At 45.7% G+C, this 15,975-nt stretch overlaps 1 protein-coding gene across 6 annotated transcripts in view; it reads left to right on the top strand.

The window, feature by feature from the left end:
* Positions 1–15,975, top strand: part of tcf7 (transcription factor 7) — a 69,107-nt gene that overhangs the window by 29,959 nt on the left and 23,173 nt on the right. For all 6 annotated transcript variants that reach the window (XM_070982657.1, XM_070982662.1, XM_070982659.1 and 3 more), the window contains exon 4: positions 12,239–12,365. In XM_070982657.1, coding sequence (XP_070838758.1) covers positions 12,239–12,365 — 127 coding nt within the window. The remainder of the gene's footprint in view (positions 1–12,238; positions 12,366–15,975) is intronic.

Below are 15,975 nucleotides of genomic sequence, written 5' to 3'. Positions count from 1 at the left end.
AGACAGAATAAATTAGGACATGAAAGGAGAGAGGGGGAGACAGAGCAACATCCACCCCTCCCTCTACACCGCTATCCATCCATCTATCCATCACTCCATTCTTTCCTCTGTCTTCTCCCTCGTCCGTCTCTTCTCCTTCTCCCTCTGCGGTTCTTCAGTCTACAGCTGAAACAATTAGTGGATTAGTCCGTCAACAGGAAGTTAAACTGCAGCAGTAATCAATACCACAATCATCGCTTCATCGTTAGTCAGTCTTTGAGGTTAAACGTTAAAATCTCAGCTTCTGCTCTGCTTTCAAACGTGAGTACTTCTGCAGATTCTTTAATGTTTTTTAAATACGTTTCATATCACACGTCAAACAAAACAATCAGTATGACGACGTCCCTCTTCCATCTCCTTCTTCTCTACATCTCCTGTTTCCGGTGGTCCCTTCCTCCAGTCAACTTTCATTCAAGTGTGTTTTATTGGCAGGGAAAGTAGTTTCCTCCAAAGCAAAAGCCCCGATTCAGCTCACAGCCTTGACAGTTGGACACGATTCAGAAATATATTAGTAAATCAATTTTACATATTCAAAGAATCTGTAAAACCTTTCAAAGATTTCAGAAAAGTGCTATTTTTATCAGCCTTTTCACTATGAAATTTAAAGTTTCCTGCCATGGAAGAGTCCTCTGAAAGGCTGCCGCAGAGCTCCGAGTGTCGGGTTTGTGAGGAATGAATGAAAAATGGATGAAAACGCAGGTGAAGCGCGGGTCAAGAACTGTCAGTGCAATTTAAAAAAGTGAATAAAAACCAGAAAACACTGCACTTATTCTCATGAATGTTGGTCTGCAGCCAGTTTGAAGGTTGCTGAGGGTCAAAGGTCGCCACTTTGGCCACTTTGCATCAAGGCTTCTGAGGAGACCCTTTCAGCCCCCTCTGTGGACACCAGTCATCAGTGATGATGAATGACCGGTCCTCTGTTCGCCGCAACGACCATAATCTTGGTGAAGGGTGGTTCTTAAATGGTCTAGAGTCGGACTGCTTGATCTCTCCGAGAGACGATGAAAGGAATGAGCTGATTGGACAGCGGCCTCAGGGCTCTGGTTTGTCCCTGATGTCATCTGATGACTCGCCTCGTCCACACAGTGTCTGCTGGTCACATAAATGACCTCCTGGTAGTATTATATAGTAGTCGTACTTATTCATTCAGTCTTTCGCAGTATGAAGAGCAGCCTCAGCCGCATGAAGCAGGATAATCTGATGAAGCTGGTCTTCAGTCAGCTGTTGATTCGCCTCAGGAAGTGTTGAGGACTGTTTTCTATTTCTTAAAGTGATGCAACATGGAACAAACTAAAAAACAAAGTAAATAGTTACTCACAGTCCATCTGAATGTTTTAGTTAGTTTGGTTTTTAGCTGTTTTTTCACGACGTAAATTATAAAATCAAGAGCGAATTTGGGCTAAAAAACATCTCGCTTTTCAAAAAGTCGATTGCCTTTAATATTTCTTACAGCGTGTGTGTGTGTGTGTGTGCATTTAAAAGAAAAAAAACAGAGGCATAACCCAAAAAATATTCCTGTTTAGAGGGATGTTAAGGCCATTCAGCACTCTCTGCCCTGCGGGTATTTCTTTTGCGTGGCCTTCAACGCTCCCATCACACCCAAGCGCCCGGGGATGAGATTATTTCGATACAAACATCAAAGCGGCGGATCAGACGGAAGGCACCGTGCACGTGAAGCGAACCGGTGGCCCAGAGGCCAGAAAGCATGTAAGCTGATTGAGTCGTCTGCTTCCCCAAAACTTGACTCAACAACAGTTGGCATACATGTAGAGTCAGCCATGTGCGACCACCTCGTCAACGCCCTGATGGCTGCAAACACACGCCAAGAGTACATGTGTGCGTTTTCTTTTTTATTTGAACCATCTTCTCAGGCTTATAAAGACATATAATAACTGCTCGCAGGTGGAGATGTAAAGACAAAGACTGATGGTTGCATTGATAAAAACTTTGGGAACATTATTCTTTGGCAGCTGATGTTAGACCACCGTGATGAACACGCACGCCTGAAGTCTGCAAATGCAACAAAAATTAAAATGATTTTCCAGATTTATCTTTTTCTTTTCTTTTGTTCATTCAAGACGTTTCGTTGTCGGACAGTCCCTGAGCAGAAACTTCCCATGCATGCTCGCATCCTTCACCATTTCCTCACTTCGTGCATACTGAGTTGCTGCACCGCTCCTGACTGTCTGCTGAACGTCTCTGAGCTTTTGCAGGGTTAAAAACTTTCACCGCGACCTGCATGATTCTTTTCTTGTGGTATCCGGCGGCCATAATTCTGTAATAAATAGATACTGGCACACAGGAAGCGCGTCACTGCAGGGGTTTTTTTAATGTGTGGCGGCATTTCCCATTTCGCCGCATGGTCTGGTGTTTAGGCTGAGCGGGTGAGTGAAAGCTGTCCTCGGCAGCCGCACAGGAAAGGTTTCACAATGAGTGAGAGACAGACGCGCTCAGTCATCTCGGCGGGGGACGAGACCACATAACCTGCCGACGGGATCGCGATCGCCCAGGGGATCTTTAAGAAGAACAAAACCAAAGCTCTGACGCCCGGTGCACCCGTCCCTCGTGCAGGAGGAGATTCACCGAAAGGTCACTCATGGTTGGGTAAAACCTCTGATCCCGAGCCGCAGCCACCAGATAAATCAGGTCAGATAAACACAGTCATGGAAGTTTGACATTTCACACTGGAAACAATCTCGGCTGGATCGTCTGAGAATAAATGCAAACACAGACGCCTTTTCCACCACGGCGAGCCCTCGGTGCCTTTTTGACAATGCTGTTATCAAACCGCTAGATTTTTTTTTTTCCTTCTGCTTACAGGCTCCCACAAGACAGACAAATACGGCTGTGGCCTGAAGTAGTATCTATTGTTTGAGTAAACCAAGCCCTGGAGGAAGTGTGTCTCAAAGAGGATTTATGTCCTCTGTGGTCGCCTCATTTCCTCCCGTCTCCCTGTGTCAATATTTTTGTTGCGGATGATTGCTCAAATGTCACAAACAAGTTGTTAATTGTGGAACGTTCTGATAGGAATAAACAAGTACACCATTAATTAGCTCGCTTCGGCACCGATCATTAGAGGTCACTTCTGCCGAGCGAGCGCGTCACCGCAGTCTGGAAGGAGAAAGTTGCCTGCTTGTCTGTCTCCGTCCACTCATTAAGAGAGCGATAACTCATCTCGAAATGCCATCGCACTGGCTGGATTCGATTTTGCACACAGTCACATCCGTGTCCCCCGGAGCCGGCTGCTGCAGAGCCGAGCGCCGTCTCTCAGAGAGGGCCCGGAGGTTTTCTCACCACATGGAGCCTGAGCTGTGATGTCAGATTAAGTGTGAAAAGTGAATCTCTCTGCACTCTTTCCTGCCCCTTTTCTCTCTTTCTCATATTGCAACTGTGACTACCGCCATCACTCCTGCATCATCTCCTTCTGCAGCCTTGTTGTTATTTGCGCCAGGAGTGTTAGCAGTTAAAGCTGCCATTATCATTTATGCATGCATAAAAACAACCTGCGCAGGAGAGCTGAAGGCTTGTGCAAAGATCTCCTTTAAAGAAATGAATCATGCAGTAGAAAGGATGGAAAAGGAATGACAGGCTCAGATGAAAGCTTGTGAACGAGCTTCTCAGCTGCAAGTCTGTAAAACAAATGCTGTTCTGAGCATTGCTCCACTACTAAAAGTACAAGCAGTAGTAGTACTAGCAGTAGCTGTAAATCATTAAAATGAAGTTCCAGAGCCTTCTTCACACTGCCAGGAACAAAATGCTGGTGGTGAAATGCTGAATCCACTATTAATTTATTTATTATGGCATAAATGGTCTAAAAATACTGGAACCAGCTTATAAAATATCCACCAAGAGGAGATGCAGAATCAAATCCCCTCTTCTCTTGCCATCTTTTCCCTTCTCGATCCAAACAAACGTGGTTTTCCTTATCAGAACGAAACACTAATCACAAATCTGAACTTTCTCTGCGACGTCCTTCCCGACCCACGTCTGGGATCGAGTTTCTGTCCTCGCAGGGACGTCAAAACAAAGGCGCTGAGGAGAAACTGGACTCGCTGTTTGTGAGCGACATGTCAGTGTAGTATGCATAGTAATACGTACACACACGCACACACACAAAGCGTTTCTGTCTGTTAGCTGCAAACAGTGGTTACTGATTCATCATGGCCGCGGCCCAGATGTTCCAGTGGTGTGTGGCAGCAGTGGACTGTGTGTGTGTGTGTGTGTGTGTGTGTGTATTTGCATGCACAGCGCTGGGCGTGTCCTTGCATACATGCGTTCATGCATGCATATGAGCTTTTGTGTGTGTGTGTGTGTGTGTGTGTGTGTGTGTGTGTGTGTGTGTGTGTGTGTGTGTGTGTGTGTGTGTAATTGGGGAGTGGGCGGGCGTGTTGGGGGGGTGTTTGGCCCTTTTTTAAACATAGCCGCGTTGTTATGGTTGCCTGCGCTTTGATGTTGCCCAAACCTCCAACTAAGAGGCTCTCATTTTGGGCTCCTGACTCTGGAGAAGGCAATGACTTCCAGATTGGGAGACCTACTCACTACTCAAGACTGACTGCTGGGGTGGGACGGGCTGTGGGGGGTCACGACGGGCAGAGCAGGTCACCACGGTGGTACTGGGGGTGATGGTGGATGTGCTGAACACAAGTGGAAATGTGAATCTACGAAGCACAGCACTCCTGCGCCCCGTCTTTCCTCGTGCTTCAAATCTGCATTGACTTTTTCTGTATTTTACCAAGAGCACAATCTTTTGAATTTCTCATTACTCAAAGTAGTTGTGAATGAATGTGATAATTAGGAGTCATCATGTTTAAGTTTTAGGCTGTTGCAATGTTAAAAAGTCCTTGAAATGTGTGAGTTATATTGTTTTAAACTGAACTTTCAAATTGAAGCAGTGGAGGAAAAATGAGAGAAATCATATGAGTCTGGTTGGAGAATTGCACTGTGGGAGTTCAGTTTGTTCTCAAGTAAAAGTGCTGAAATATTTAAATAAAAGTGAAGTCGTAATCCATGAAATGTGGTTCATGTTATTAAACATGCTGCATTTCTGCCTCCTCTGACAAAACCGAAGAGGTTTTCTGGCAAATAATCCAAATTTTCATCCTCAGAAAGTCAGCAAACTTCGAGTCATATTAATCATATCAATGTTTTTGTCTGAGTCATCCGGGACAGTTTCAGAATTGGTCGACCCAATGTCACGCAATTCAGGTGTTTCCCACATCTCAGCCTTTTCGTGTCACACGCGTTCACCCTCCTCCATAAAATGGAGAAACGTTGAATCTGACGCTGTTCTGATCCGATAGCGGTCCGATCCACAAGTTTCCATGGGATCGGATGCTCTGCGACCTTCGCAGGTTTTGTGTGTGAGGCGCCTTGTATCCCCCCCCACCCCCCCGGCTCACATTTGTTTTTCTCTTTCTCTTTCTGCATATCTTCTCTTGGTTTCTCTCATTTTCTCTTGTGCACTTTCTCTCTGCGTGCAGGTGTGGGGAATTTTACCGCGCTTGTAGACTCAGAGGTTTTTTTTCCCTCCTGTGCACCCACAGACCCCAATGTGTGTGTACTCTGTGTGTGTGTGCGGTTATTCAACATTCAAGCAGCTTACCCTGACCTCTCAGATGAAGCATAATTGTATTTAGAGACAGCGCCTTTGTGTCTTTTAAAGGACACTGAAAAAAATTCCACTTCCAGCTACCTTGACATTTGTCTTGCACTACTTTGACAAAGACAGAAAAATACATTGTGTGAAATAATCATTGGTGAAATAGTTTTTTTCCACTGAAAAGCTCCTCAGTGGAGTGATGGCGCTCCACACGGCGCCGGCGGTCAGGCTTTGGACGCGGCTCCAGCTTTCAGACTCTCGGCTTCTTGGTGCATCTCACCTGCACGCTGGGTCGCTCTGCAGGCGAGCTGAACAGGTGCTTACGAGAAAACACCCCAAGAGAATTCTAACTGTCAGAGTGGAAAAGGATGCTTGATTTCAGAACTTTTTTTTTTCCTCAGGTCTCTTATTTCACTTTCACTTTAGTGACCCAGGGAAAAAAAAGGTTTCCACGTTTCCAAACTTTAAAGAGCGTCCTCTGTTAAAAGCTGTTGAAGTCTTCAGTCATTTTAAGTTTGCTGCAGATCAGAAAAGGCAACAAGTTCATCACATGAAGTCTAAGAAACAGTTTGGAATACTTTCCGAGCAGTTGTTCCCCGAAACAGCACATTTGTTGCAGGAGTTAATTCACAAATCACGCGACTAAAACACGACCTATAAATGGTTGTTTTCATTTGTCTCTGACGGACGCTTTATTAAGTGCAGTCCCGATTCATTTGATGGCAAAACATGACGCCGTCCTGCTCAGATCTCTTTGTGAACGAGCCCCTTCCTGCAAAGCAGTTTGATTGCAGCCACTTGAAAGGATCGCAGAGAGCAAGGTGAATTCGCCGTTAATGCCCAGCAACTGTTTTTTTATTTCATTTTTTTCTTTATTTCCGCCACGCCAGGGCAAGGATGACCGTGAAAGAAAGGGAGCGAATGAGTGGTTTGAATGCGCCATCTCCGTGAAATGTGAGATTAAAGACATTAGACTCAAAAGCTCTCTGGGAGGAGGGAACAAAAGAGAGGACGCTTTAATTTCCGCTTCAAATATAAAAAGAGACAGATCTACTTAGTGTGTCATCTGAAAACTAAAGAATACATTAGAGGTGTTTTATCAGCATAAGGTCCTCTAAATGAAGGTGTGTGTGTGTGCGCGCACTCAAGGGCACGCAACTGTGTTTCTTTGCACACATGTGTACGTGAAATGCATACGTACGAGTGCGTGCGCGTCCGGGTCAAGGTGGAGGGCCGTCGTTACAAACAAGTGATGTCTGAGATCCCATTAACTCTTGTATTCAGCAGCAGATTTCTGTTCAAATAGAGTGAAGATAAAAGGCAGCAACAATATGCTGATAAATCAAAGGCCTTTCAAGTGAAATTAGACTACAGAGAGACTGAGGGCTACATTTACGATTTCCTGACGCACATAAAGAGGTGCTGATATCTAATTGGAATTTTTAAAGTAATCGCGTCTTTGAAGTAATTACATCTTTGATGTAATCAACAAACAGGAGGTTTATTATTCAGGGCTGCCGCGGTTGCTGTTTGGCAGCGCGTGCGCGTGGCTGCTTACATGATCGATGTATGTACAGTAGGGCTGCACAGAAAGTCTCGTTTTTTTACTGGTGAAGCTTCTTTTGAGGCTTTCGCATGAACTTTTGAATGTGTGAAGAAGAAAACTAGAATGTAATCAAGCAAAAAAAAAAAAAAAACAGTTAATAAAGTGATTCATGGGATGAAATGAGTTTCTTCGATGAATACAACTCACCAGTCAACATAGATGCATGTTAATACACAGACATACTTCTATGCGTGTATTTAGAGCTCTGATACCGCCGCCTCTCTGTCTGCAGTCGCCACTCAGGTTAAAGGTAACTTTCTTGGAAACAAAACTTTATTTATAACTGTCGCTCAGCCGAATAGCATGAAACCAGCGAGTGTGTATCACGTCACCCACGCGCATCCTCGCATGTGCACGAACGGTACAAACTAAACACTCGTGAAAACATTGCTCCACAGCGCCCCTAGTGGTCAAAAACTCCTCAAGGTACTGTGAAATAGAGACATCAGTTTGAGAGTGTTAAGAAAGGTATTTCCCACAGAGGAGATTTAAAGGAGGCTACGTCACACTGTAGAAACGACATGTATCGCGTTAAATGTGTGGTGGAAACATTCTGAAAGCGCTGTGCTCTGCGCCGTGTCATGATACGCCTGTTCAGTGTCCTGTTTCCCAGCGTCAGCGCACGTCGAGCAGCGGTTTCGTCACGTCCTCGCTGCCGGACTTGAACGCGTCTTCGCAGAACCTCTATGTGTTTCAGAAGCTTGAAAAATGTGTGAAGCAGATCCTCCATCTGAAAATATGTTTTCACCCCCGCTCAGGCTGTCCTAAGCAGACTTCTGAAAGAGCACGTATGTTCCTATTAAAAAAATGAATAAATCAAGGTTGGGGCAGTCAGAGTTAAACCCTGTATTTACTATTGATTTGTACTTTATTCCCTGACGATTTATGTCAGCCTGCAAGGGTGGGTAACTCTACTCCTGTAAATTAAAGGGTGGGTGAACTTTTCCCTCCATTGCCTGTGTGTGTGCAGTGCGTTTGTGTGCGTGTACCTGAACATGTGTGTATAACTCTTCAGGGTTTTTTTTAAATTTTTTTAGCCAAGCTGCATGTTTCCGTTTCAAAGATGCTGCAAGTGTTATTCGATCTTACACAAGCGTGTGTGTGTGTGTGTGTGTGTGTGTGTGTGTGTGTGTGTGTGTGTGTGTGTCCCACACATGCAGGTACACACATGTCTGCCTCAGCTAAGGTAATTATGTGTAAGTTGTGTGAGTGTATGTGTGTGGTGGGGTGAGGGAAGGGGGGGGGGATTTTTTTTAAATACAGAGGGGTTGATAATTATGGGTTAAATGAGTGCTCTCAGTCAGCCTCCCTGAGTGTGTGTAAAAAAAGGAAGGCGCAGCTAAAGCCACTTCAAGGCCGGCTAATTACCCCGAGGAAGAGAGGAAACATAAATGGACGATTTTGCGGCTATAATGTTACAGCAAAATGGCTACATCAACCTCAGCACGTGAAACGGAGCCACAGCTACTTCTGAAGGCTCCTAACAGCCCTGCACAGATGTGTGTGCGCGCGCGTGTGTCTGCATCCATATGTGCAAAATTAGTCGAGAAGCTGAATGTGCGTGTGCACATGCTGTGTAGGTGAGTTGTGTGCGTTTTGTGTGTGTGCGTAGTATTCACATCCGCTGGATTGTGTGTCTCGTTGAATACAGATGTTTATTGTTTTCCCAGTGTGTGTGCGTGAAGTCTTCTAACACACGGAGACTCATTTAGACTTTTGTTGACTCCTGCTGACTCTTAACATTCATGCTCCGTCATGTTTTAATGTCATCTAACGCACGCGCTCCGATGGCGCTCGCTGCTGATGCTCTTTACCCAGTTTTGGGATTTTCCCTGCAAAATGTCACCGCTGCTGGTGAGGATGTAACACCGCGTCATTTCCTCTTCCCAGGACAGACGCGTGTGAGTCCGTTCGTTGGCAGAAATGATTGACAAGCCTCTGATTTGTGACTTATCGAGAGGCGATAAGGAGCAGAAAGTGATGTTTCTGAAAGTTGAAATGGTCTGAAGTGCAGCAGAGGCATGAAGGGACGGACAGGAAGGAAACTGTTGATAAAATCTGACCCCGCTGACATGTGTCTGTAGAGTCGGGGGCCTGATAAAGGACTGCAGATAGAAGTGACTGTTTGGCTTGAAGGGTATTTCAGTTGTGTTTTCACAGTCGATGTTAACACTCGTGTGCAGACTGTTCAGACGTAAGGCAGCTTTTTATGGCTCCACAGTCCCGTTAGAGACCCCCTTGTGTTTAAGATGTATGAAATGCGCTGCGCTTGGATTCATAATGTGTTTCTGATCAGGGTTTTCAGCAAAAAAAGTTCTATTATCTGTCAAAATCCTTCAAATTGAATGCATTCCTTCACTCTTATTAAAAAATCATGAATCTATGAGCGTGCAAATATGTGTCGTTTCAGAAGTTAAACCACTTCACAGGAGACGTCTCCTAAAGAGAATTCCCAGGGTTTGCTGAATGTTGGACCGGGATTGGCCACCGAACTGTCTGTGATGTCACTTGTCATGCTCGTAGGCCCGCCTCTTTAAAACTGGATTTCAGCCATCTAGTGTCAAACATACATCATCCTGCACAGTGAAGCTCAAACGTTCGACTGTGGGAACGAGAAGAAAAAACATGTTTTGAATGGAGGTTGACTTCAAAGCCCAGTTGTACATCATTGTGAACACACGTTCAGTGAACGTTTGAGATTTTAAAATCAGAATACATGTCTCAGATTAAGCGGCGGTGATGCTGGTGGTGTCACATTAGAGTCATTTTAATGCATATCTCTGAGATGTCATGCTCAGTACTTTTTAAATGTATTCTTGCAAGAAAACAAATGGTAAACGGACTGTATTCATACAGCGCTTTTGAGCGCATCGTTAGCCATCATTAGTTGGTGACGGTGGGAGAACACGGAGGCATCAATGGGGCTGAAGACACCGGGCACGAGGATGGTGTTTAATGATGCGCCTTCAGCCTTCAGTGAAAATCTCTGCATGTTCAGAGTGCTTCTTCAGGTCATAATGAATCCAGACCACCTTATCTAAACCTCCCCACCACCTCCACCCTGCTCCCACACGACCTCCACCCCTGCGCGGCCTCCCCCACCCTCCAGCCTCCCGCCCGTCGGCTCTCCGGTGCAGAGGCAGCGCGTTTTGTTTTCATGTGTCTCAACATTAAAAGCGGTTTAGCAGTTTGATCTCAGCGGCCGCGTAGCATACACATGAGGGTCCGCTGGTGTGTGTGCACGTGTGTGTGTTGGTCCAGTGAGAGAGAGTTGAAGATGTTGATGGATAGGAAAGGAGCTGTTGAAAGTGTGTGTGTTAATGTGGAGTGCAGCGTGTGGAAGCTCTGACTTTAAGTGATAAGGTATTCACTTTGTAACTCAGCAGGGGGCCCAGCAAGTAGCACCAGATCTGCCCCTCTGTAGTGCTGATGTTACACACTTCACACACACAGACACACATGCAAATGGTCCCATGCACACACGTGCGTGCGCGCACACACACACACACACACACACACACACACACACACATGCATGTTCATCGCAGTGTACAAAATAAAACAACTTAAAAAACTTTTCTCAAAATATTCACATACATGAAAATCACTGTTCCTCTGCCAAGCTGTCAAAGACTTAACACAGCTTGGACACACACACACACACACACACACACACACACACACACACACGCACACACACACACACAAATATATCCATCCATATGCATCCACCCACTCACAAACACACATTCACACTCGCACAGAAAGATGCATATTTATACTCTCCTCCCACAGAAACAATTACAGTGCCCAGTCCACACACACACAAACACACACACAAACACACACACACGGCCCAGTTCAAACATATGCAGTGTAACTCTGTCCCAGGCCGCCTGGTTAGCTGCTTCCAACATCGCAAACCGCTGTGACATATCGTATGTCAGCCAGCATGCTGTGAGCATTAGAAATAACTGGATTTCACGAAAGTTATTGAAAGCCATTTGTAAACAGAAACATGAAAGCAAACAAGCTTGCACGCAGCCTCACTTGATCATCAAAGGCTTATCGATCAAATGGGCCTCCTCCTCCTCCTCCTCCTCCTCCTCCTCCTCCTCCCTGCTCCACTGAAAACCAGTCGGGTTTTGAAAGTACAGCCCAAACCATGTTTAAAATGTCCAGCTTTCCTCCCTTCTAGCTTTCATTCTTGTGTTCAGCTGCATTTTTTTTTTTTTTTTCAGAGCAAATGTCCCCACATGTGCAGATAAATGCGGAAAATATTCGGAGACACTGCCATCTCTGTGCGTCTGCGTTCGCCTTGCATCTAGAAACGTCGGATGCGATTCACGACGGTTCAGTTAAGAGGAGGAAACGTGAACTTTTTTTAGTGTAATATCTCCTTTAAGCAAATGAAGGAGAGGATAACGAGCGTCCTTGTGAGGATCTTTGATCACGTTCATGCGTCTTTGGCTGCAGTTTCCAAACATCATCAGTAATTAATAGCTTCTTAAACATGAATCAGCAAAAACAATTCTGACAATATCAGTTTCATTAAAGACAACTTCACTGAAGTGTTTTAATCAGCCCTGCTTATTTGCATCATTTTGATCATTTTTGTGTTATTTAAAACTCTCGCCGCCCCTTTCTTAACATTTCACTCAACACTTTAATTGCTGACATATTGAAGCAGAAGCGATTGGCCCCAGCTTGCTGTCACCGATCATGAAGCTTCAGCTTTGAACAAACCTGCAGGTTCACGCTGATGAGATGATTGGAATGAATAGAAAATAAAGGAGGGAGCAGCTACATTTCGAGCGTGCTGATGGGAAAATAGCTGTTTCATGTGACATGGTTGAAACCGGCCCGGTCGCTTCTCACTCCAGCTGCAAAGCCGGCGCCTCGTCCAGTCGGTGTGTGTGGGGAAAAAAATGGAGGAAACTGCATGAAAGCGTCGACATCGAAGTGAATTGTGCGTTTTTGTGTCTCATCAACAGTCCAACAAAGTGTCGGTGGTGCAGCAGTCTCATGGGATGCACCCGCTGACGTCTCTCCTGCCCTACAGCAACGAGCACTTCAGCCCGAGTCCTCCACACCTGCCCACAGACATGAGCCAGAAGACAGGTGAGACCACACACACACACACACACACACACACACACATATACAGTATACCTGCATGCTCACACAAAAGACAGAAGTACACAGCGCTGTAAGCATTGACGCACACGCACACACACCCAGCCGTCATTACTGATGTTGAATTCTTGTTGAAATCCTGAATTACACACATTTAAGAGGCCCCTCTCACAGACACACACATACACACACACACACACACACGAGTAAACACAGACATACTCCAGACAGCTGCTGAATAGCTGCTGAAATCCTCGTCCACACACACACACACTGCGATCTATTTGTGCTGTCGACACATCATTCATCACACCGACACAAATGCAACACACTCACACACACACACAAGCATTGTCCTATTTTACCAAAACACACACACACACACAAGAAATATAGCAGTATTTTCATCTTCTTGTTTTCTCTTTCTTTGTGTTTCTCATTCCTTCTCTTACACACACGCACACACACATGCATTACATTCATGTTTGTCAACCCCACCTCCCTCCTCACACATGAACATACACACACACACACACACACACTCAGGCACGCACACAGTGTGTGAAGTGGCAGTACCGGCTCCGTCAGCCTGTGGCGGTTCCATGGCTGCTCTGAAGTGGCCTGGTCCTCTGAAGGGACCGCCAGCCACACACACACACACACACACACACACACACACACAAAGATGGAAACAATTAGAGTGACAATCGCACAAGCCATCGCTGCAGCACACACAAGGTTCTCCTTAGCAAGCGCTGCACATACAAACACACACTGTGCTCTGTTTGAAAGTCACAAACAAACACACCCTGACATTTAAACACTGGAGGATTTGGGCCTTTCGGGCTTTGCTAAAAGGGTGCCAGTGGACAATCCTTCTCGCTGTGTGTCTCTTTACTTACATATTCATCATCCCGGAGCATTTTTCTTTCAGTCGCAAGCTGAAATCATTGTCGGGTCGGATCTGCTGAGCGCATTCATCGTCCCCAGACGACCGACCGCACGTGTATTAAAGAGGAGCTCCACTGATTTTACACATCAAAGTCTGTTTTTAAAACTTGGGGAGCTCGGCTGCGTATGTGAAAAATGTTCCAGAGGGAGCTGCACAAAATCCGATAAATCGGTCGGTCGGGTCTGAAGACTCGTGTTTGGAGTCAGACCTCCGTAGGCCGCTCCTCGTCTCTGCTTTAGGCTAGCAGCTCCAAGCTACATTAGCCGCTTAGAACACTCTCAAAGTGAGGCTGGTAGAGAAAGACGACACCTCTGGTTCTTTTTCTAGCTGTCCATCGAGAGTCTGACGGTGTTGGGCGAGTACATGCTAAATCGATGGAGCGCTCCACAGGTGGCTGTGGCTCAGGAGGGGCAGCTGCTTGCGCATTAATCTCAAGGCCGGTGGTTCAGGCCCCGGCTGCTCCTGCCCACGCGCTGAAGTGTCCTTGAGCAGAAATCTGAACAACAACTTGCTCCCAGAGCCGTGTGTGCATGCATGCATGTGTGCATGAGAGGACATTTTCTGCAACATCCATAAAACTAAAGGAAAACGAGGTCAATTATTCAGTTTGTGTTGTATGTTTTTATTCACACCCAACATTAAGGCACACATATTCACTATTAACCAGCAGCTTATTAACATGCATATTAGTCGGCTCTTTATTAGTCTTGATAAAGCACTTGTTAAAAATACAGACTGGCTAAAAATGCACCTCTAGGTGGAACTCGTAGCATGTAGCTTGTAGCATTTTCATTTCTCCTTGCAGGCACTCAAGCAGAGAAAAGATCTGCTGCTGTGATAATGTTAAAGCGCTGCAGTCCAGCCTGGGAGATGAAGTGCAAACAGCAGTGCGGGATCTTCCATCTTTTCACAGATGACTTGTTCCAGCAAACCAACACCGGCCGCTTTGTTGTTCTGCTGCAGAGCTATCATCAGTTTAATATGAAGTTTTTAACCACAGAGATCTTTGGCCTCGAGCTAATTGCACATGCGCGGCGGGCCTCGCAGCAGGGGGTAAACCTCGAGGAGAAAAATATTTGTTGGAACACTTTATCCAGTTCTCTTAGTACATCCATGAGACATGACCTCTTTATTTTGGACACTTTTATTATTGTAATTATTTGGTGTAATTCAGTGCAGTTACTGCAGTCTTTGCTGACAGTCTCCTGTTTTAAAGACGTGTGAGGAAGCCTGAATCTTTTGTGTGCTTTTGTTCCAGGCAGCATGTTTCTACGACATTTTTATCAGTCAAAAGCTCCTTTGAAGTGCAGCCAGAAGTTGCTCCTCAGTTAATTTGATGCTGAAATCGACAACACTGGCGATGGTTTGATAGCTCCGATTATGCAATGCTGGTAGTGATTATTTCATTTAAACGCGAGGAGGAGGAGGAGGAGGATGGAACAAAAGGTGCCAAAAACAAATAATGAAAAGGGGAGAGAGTGCAGGCTGACGTCGGCATCATCAGATCTCACAGCTGATAACTGTGAAATCACTCGTCAATACGCTGAGGTGAAACTGCTGCGCCAAAAGCTGAAGCTCCTTTCGATAGCAGTGATGATGACGAAGCACAGGCGGAAAGAGGAGCAGAGACAGAGGGAAATCAGAACCTCCTCAGGACCTCAGGCGATCTTCAGCGTGCTCCGTCTGGAAATTCCCCTTATCCGACAAAAACGCTCGCCTCGTCTGGTCTAGACTCCGTGTGTGTGTTCGTGCGTGCATGCATGCATGTGTGACGCTAGCAGTGACTCAGCTCTTAATGACAGACTGAGCCACCTGCTTCTAACCCCTGACACACACACACACACACACACACACACACACACACACACACACACACACACACTCACACACAGAGCTAACACCTGGCTGCTCCACGTAACCTTTCTCACATCATCTCACCTGAATTCTGACTACGTTTCCACTCTGCAGCACACACACACACACACGCACACACACACGCACACACACGCACACACACAGCCCGTCTTACCTCACTCCTAACATCACTCGTCAGCTCGTCACAGGTTGGGCTTACCTCATCACTGATGCCATTTTTTGCTCCGTCCTTCTCAGTGCTCTCCTGCATCGCTGAGCTCCACGTTGATCAATGAAGTTTTATACCTGTTGACAGAAAATCAGAGGATTAAAGCTGCAGCACGGAGAGCTGAGAATTTCTTTTGCTTCAGATATCGACTCACGAGCGCTGGGTCTGTGCAGTGGGAGAACTGAAGACGCATTAAAAAACAAGCAGCGGCATCAGATTTGAAGATGTTTTAGAGATGCAGTGTTTGGTATAACTGGTTGTTTTGGTCCATTTTTCTCATAATTCAAATGCAGTTTTCATAGAAATATTTCATATTTAGTAGAAATAGTCTTGCTTCTCCTTGAAAAAAGAGAAGGTCCAAGAAAAGAGCAAAAATCGGAGACATATCTATTCCAGAGAGGACCATAAAGAAAATAAAGAAATAAATATCACTATTGGTTGAGGTTGCTCCGGTCAAAGTTCACCAAAGATGAAACACAGAGATGCCGTCATCTGCCGGTGCCCTGACAGTGCAGAGAGCATACGGTGGCCAGCAGGGACAAAGTCTGAGAGCAGGCAAA

Source organism: Chaetodon trifascialis, chromosome 16 (assembly GCF_039877785.1).
Source record: "Chaetodon trifascialis isolate fChaTrf1 chromosome 16, fChaTrf1.hap1, whole genome shotgun sequence".
In the NCBI taxonomy this organism is placed as follows: Eukaryota; Metazoa; Chordata; class Actinopteri; order Chaetodontiformes; family Chaetodontidae; genus Chaetodon; species Chaetodon trifascialis.
Note: the sequence above shows the minus strand (reverse complement) of the source record. Positions and strands in the feature narration are given on the sequence as shown.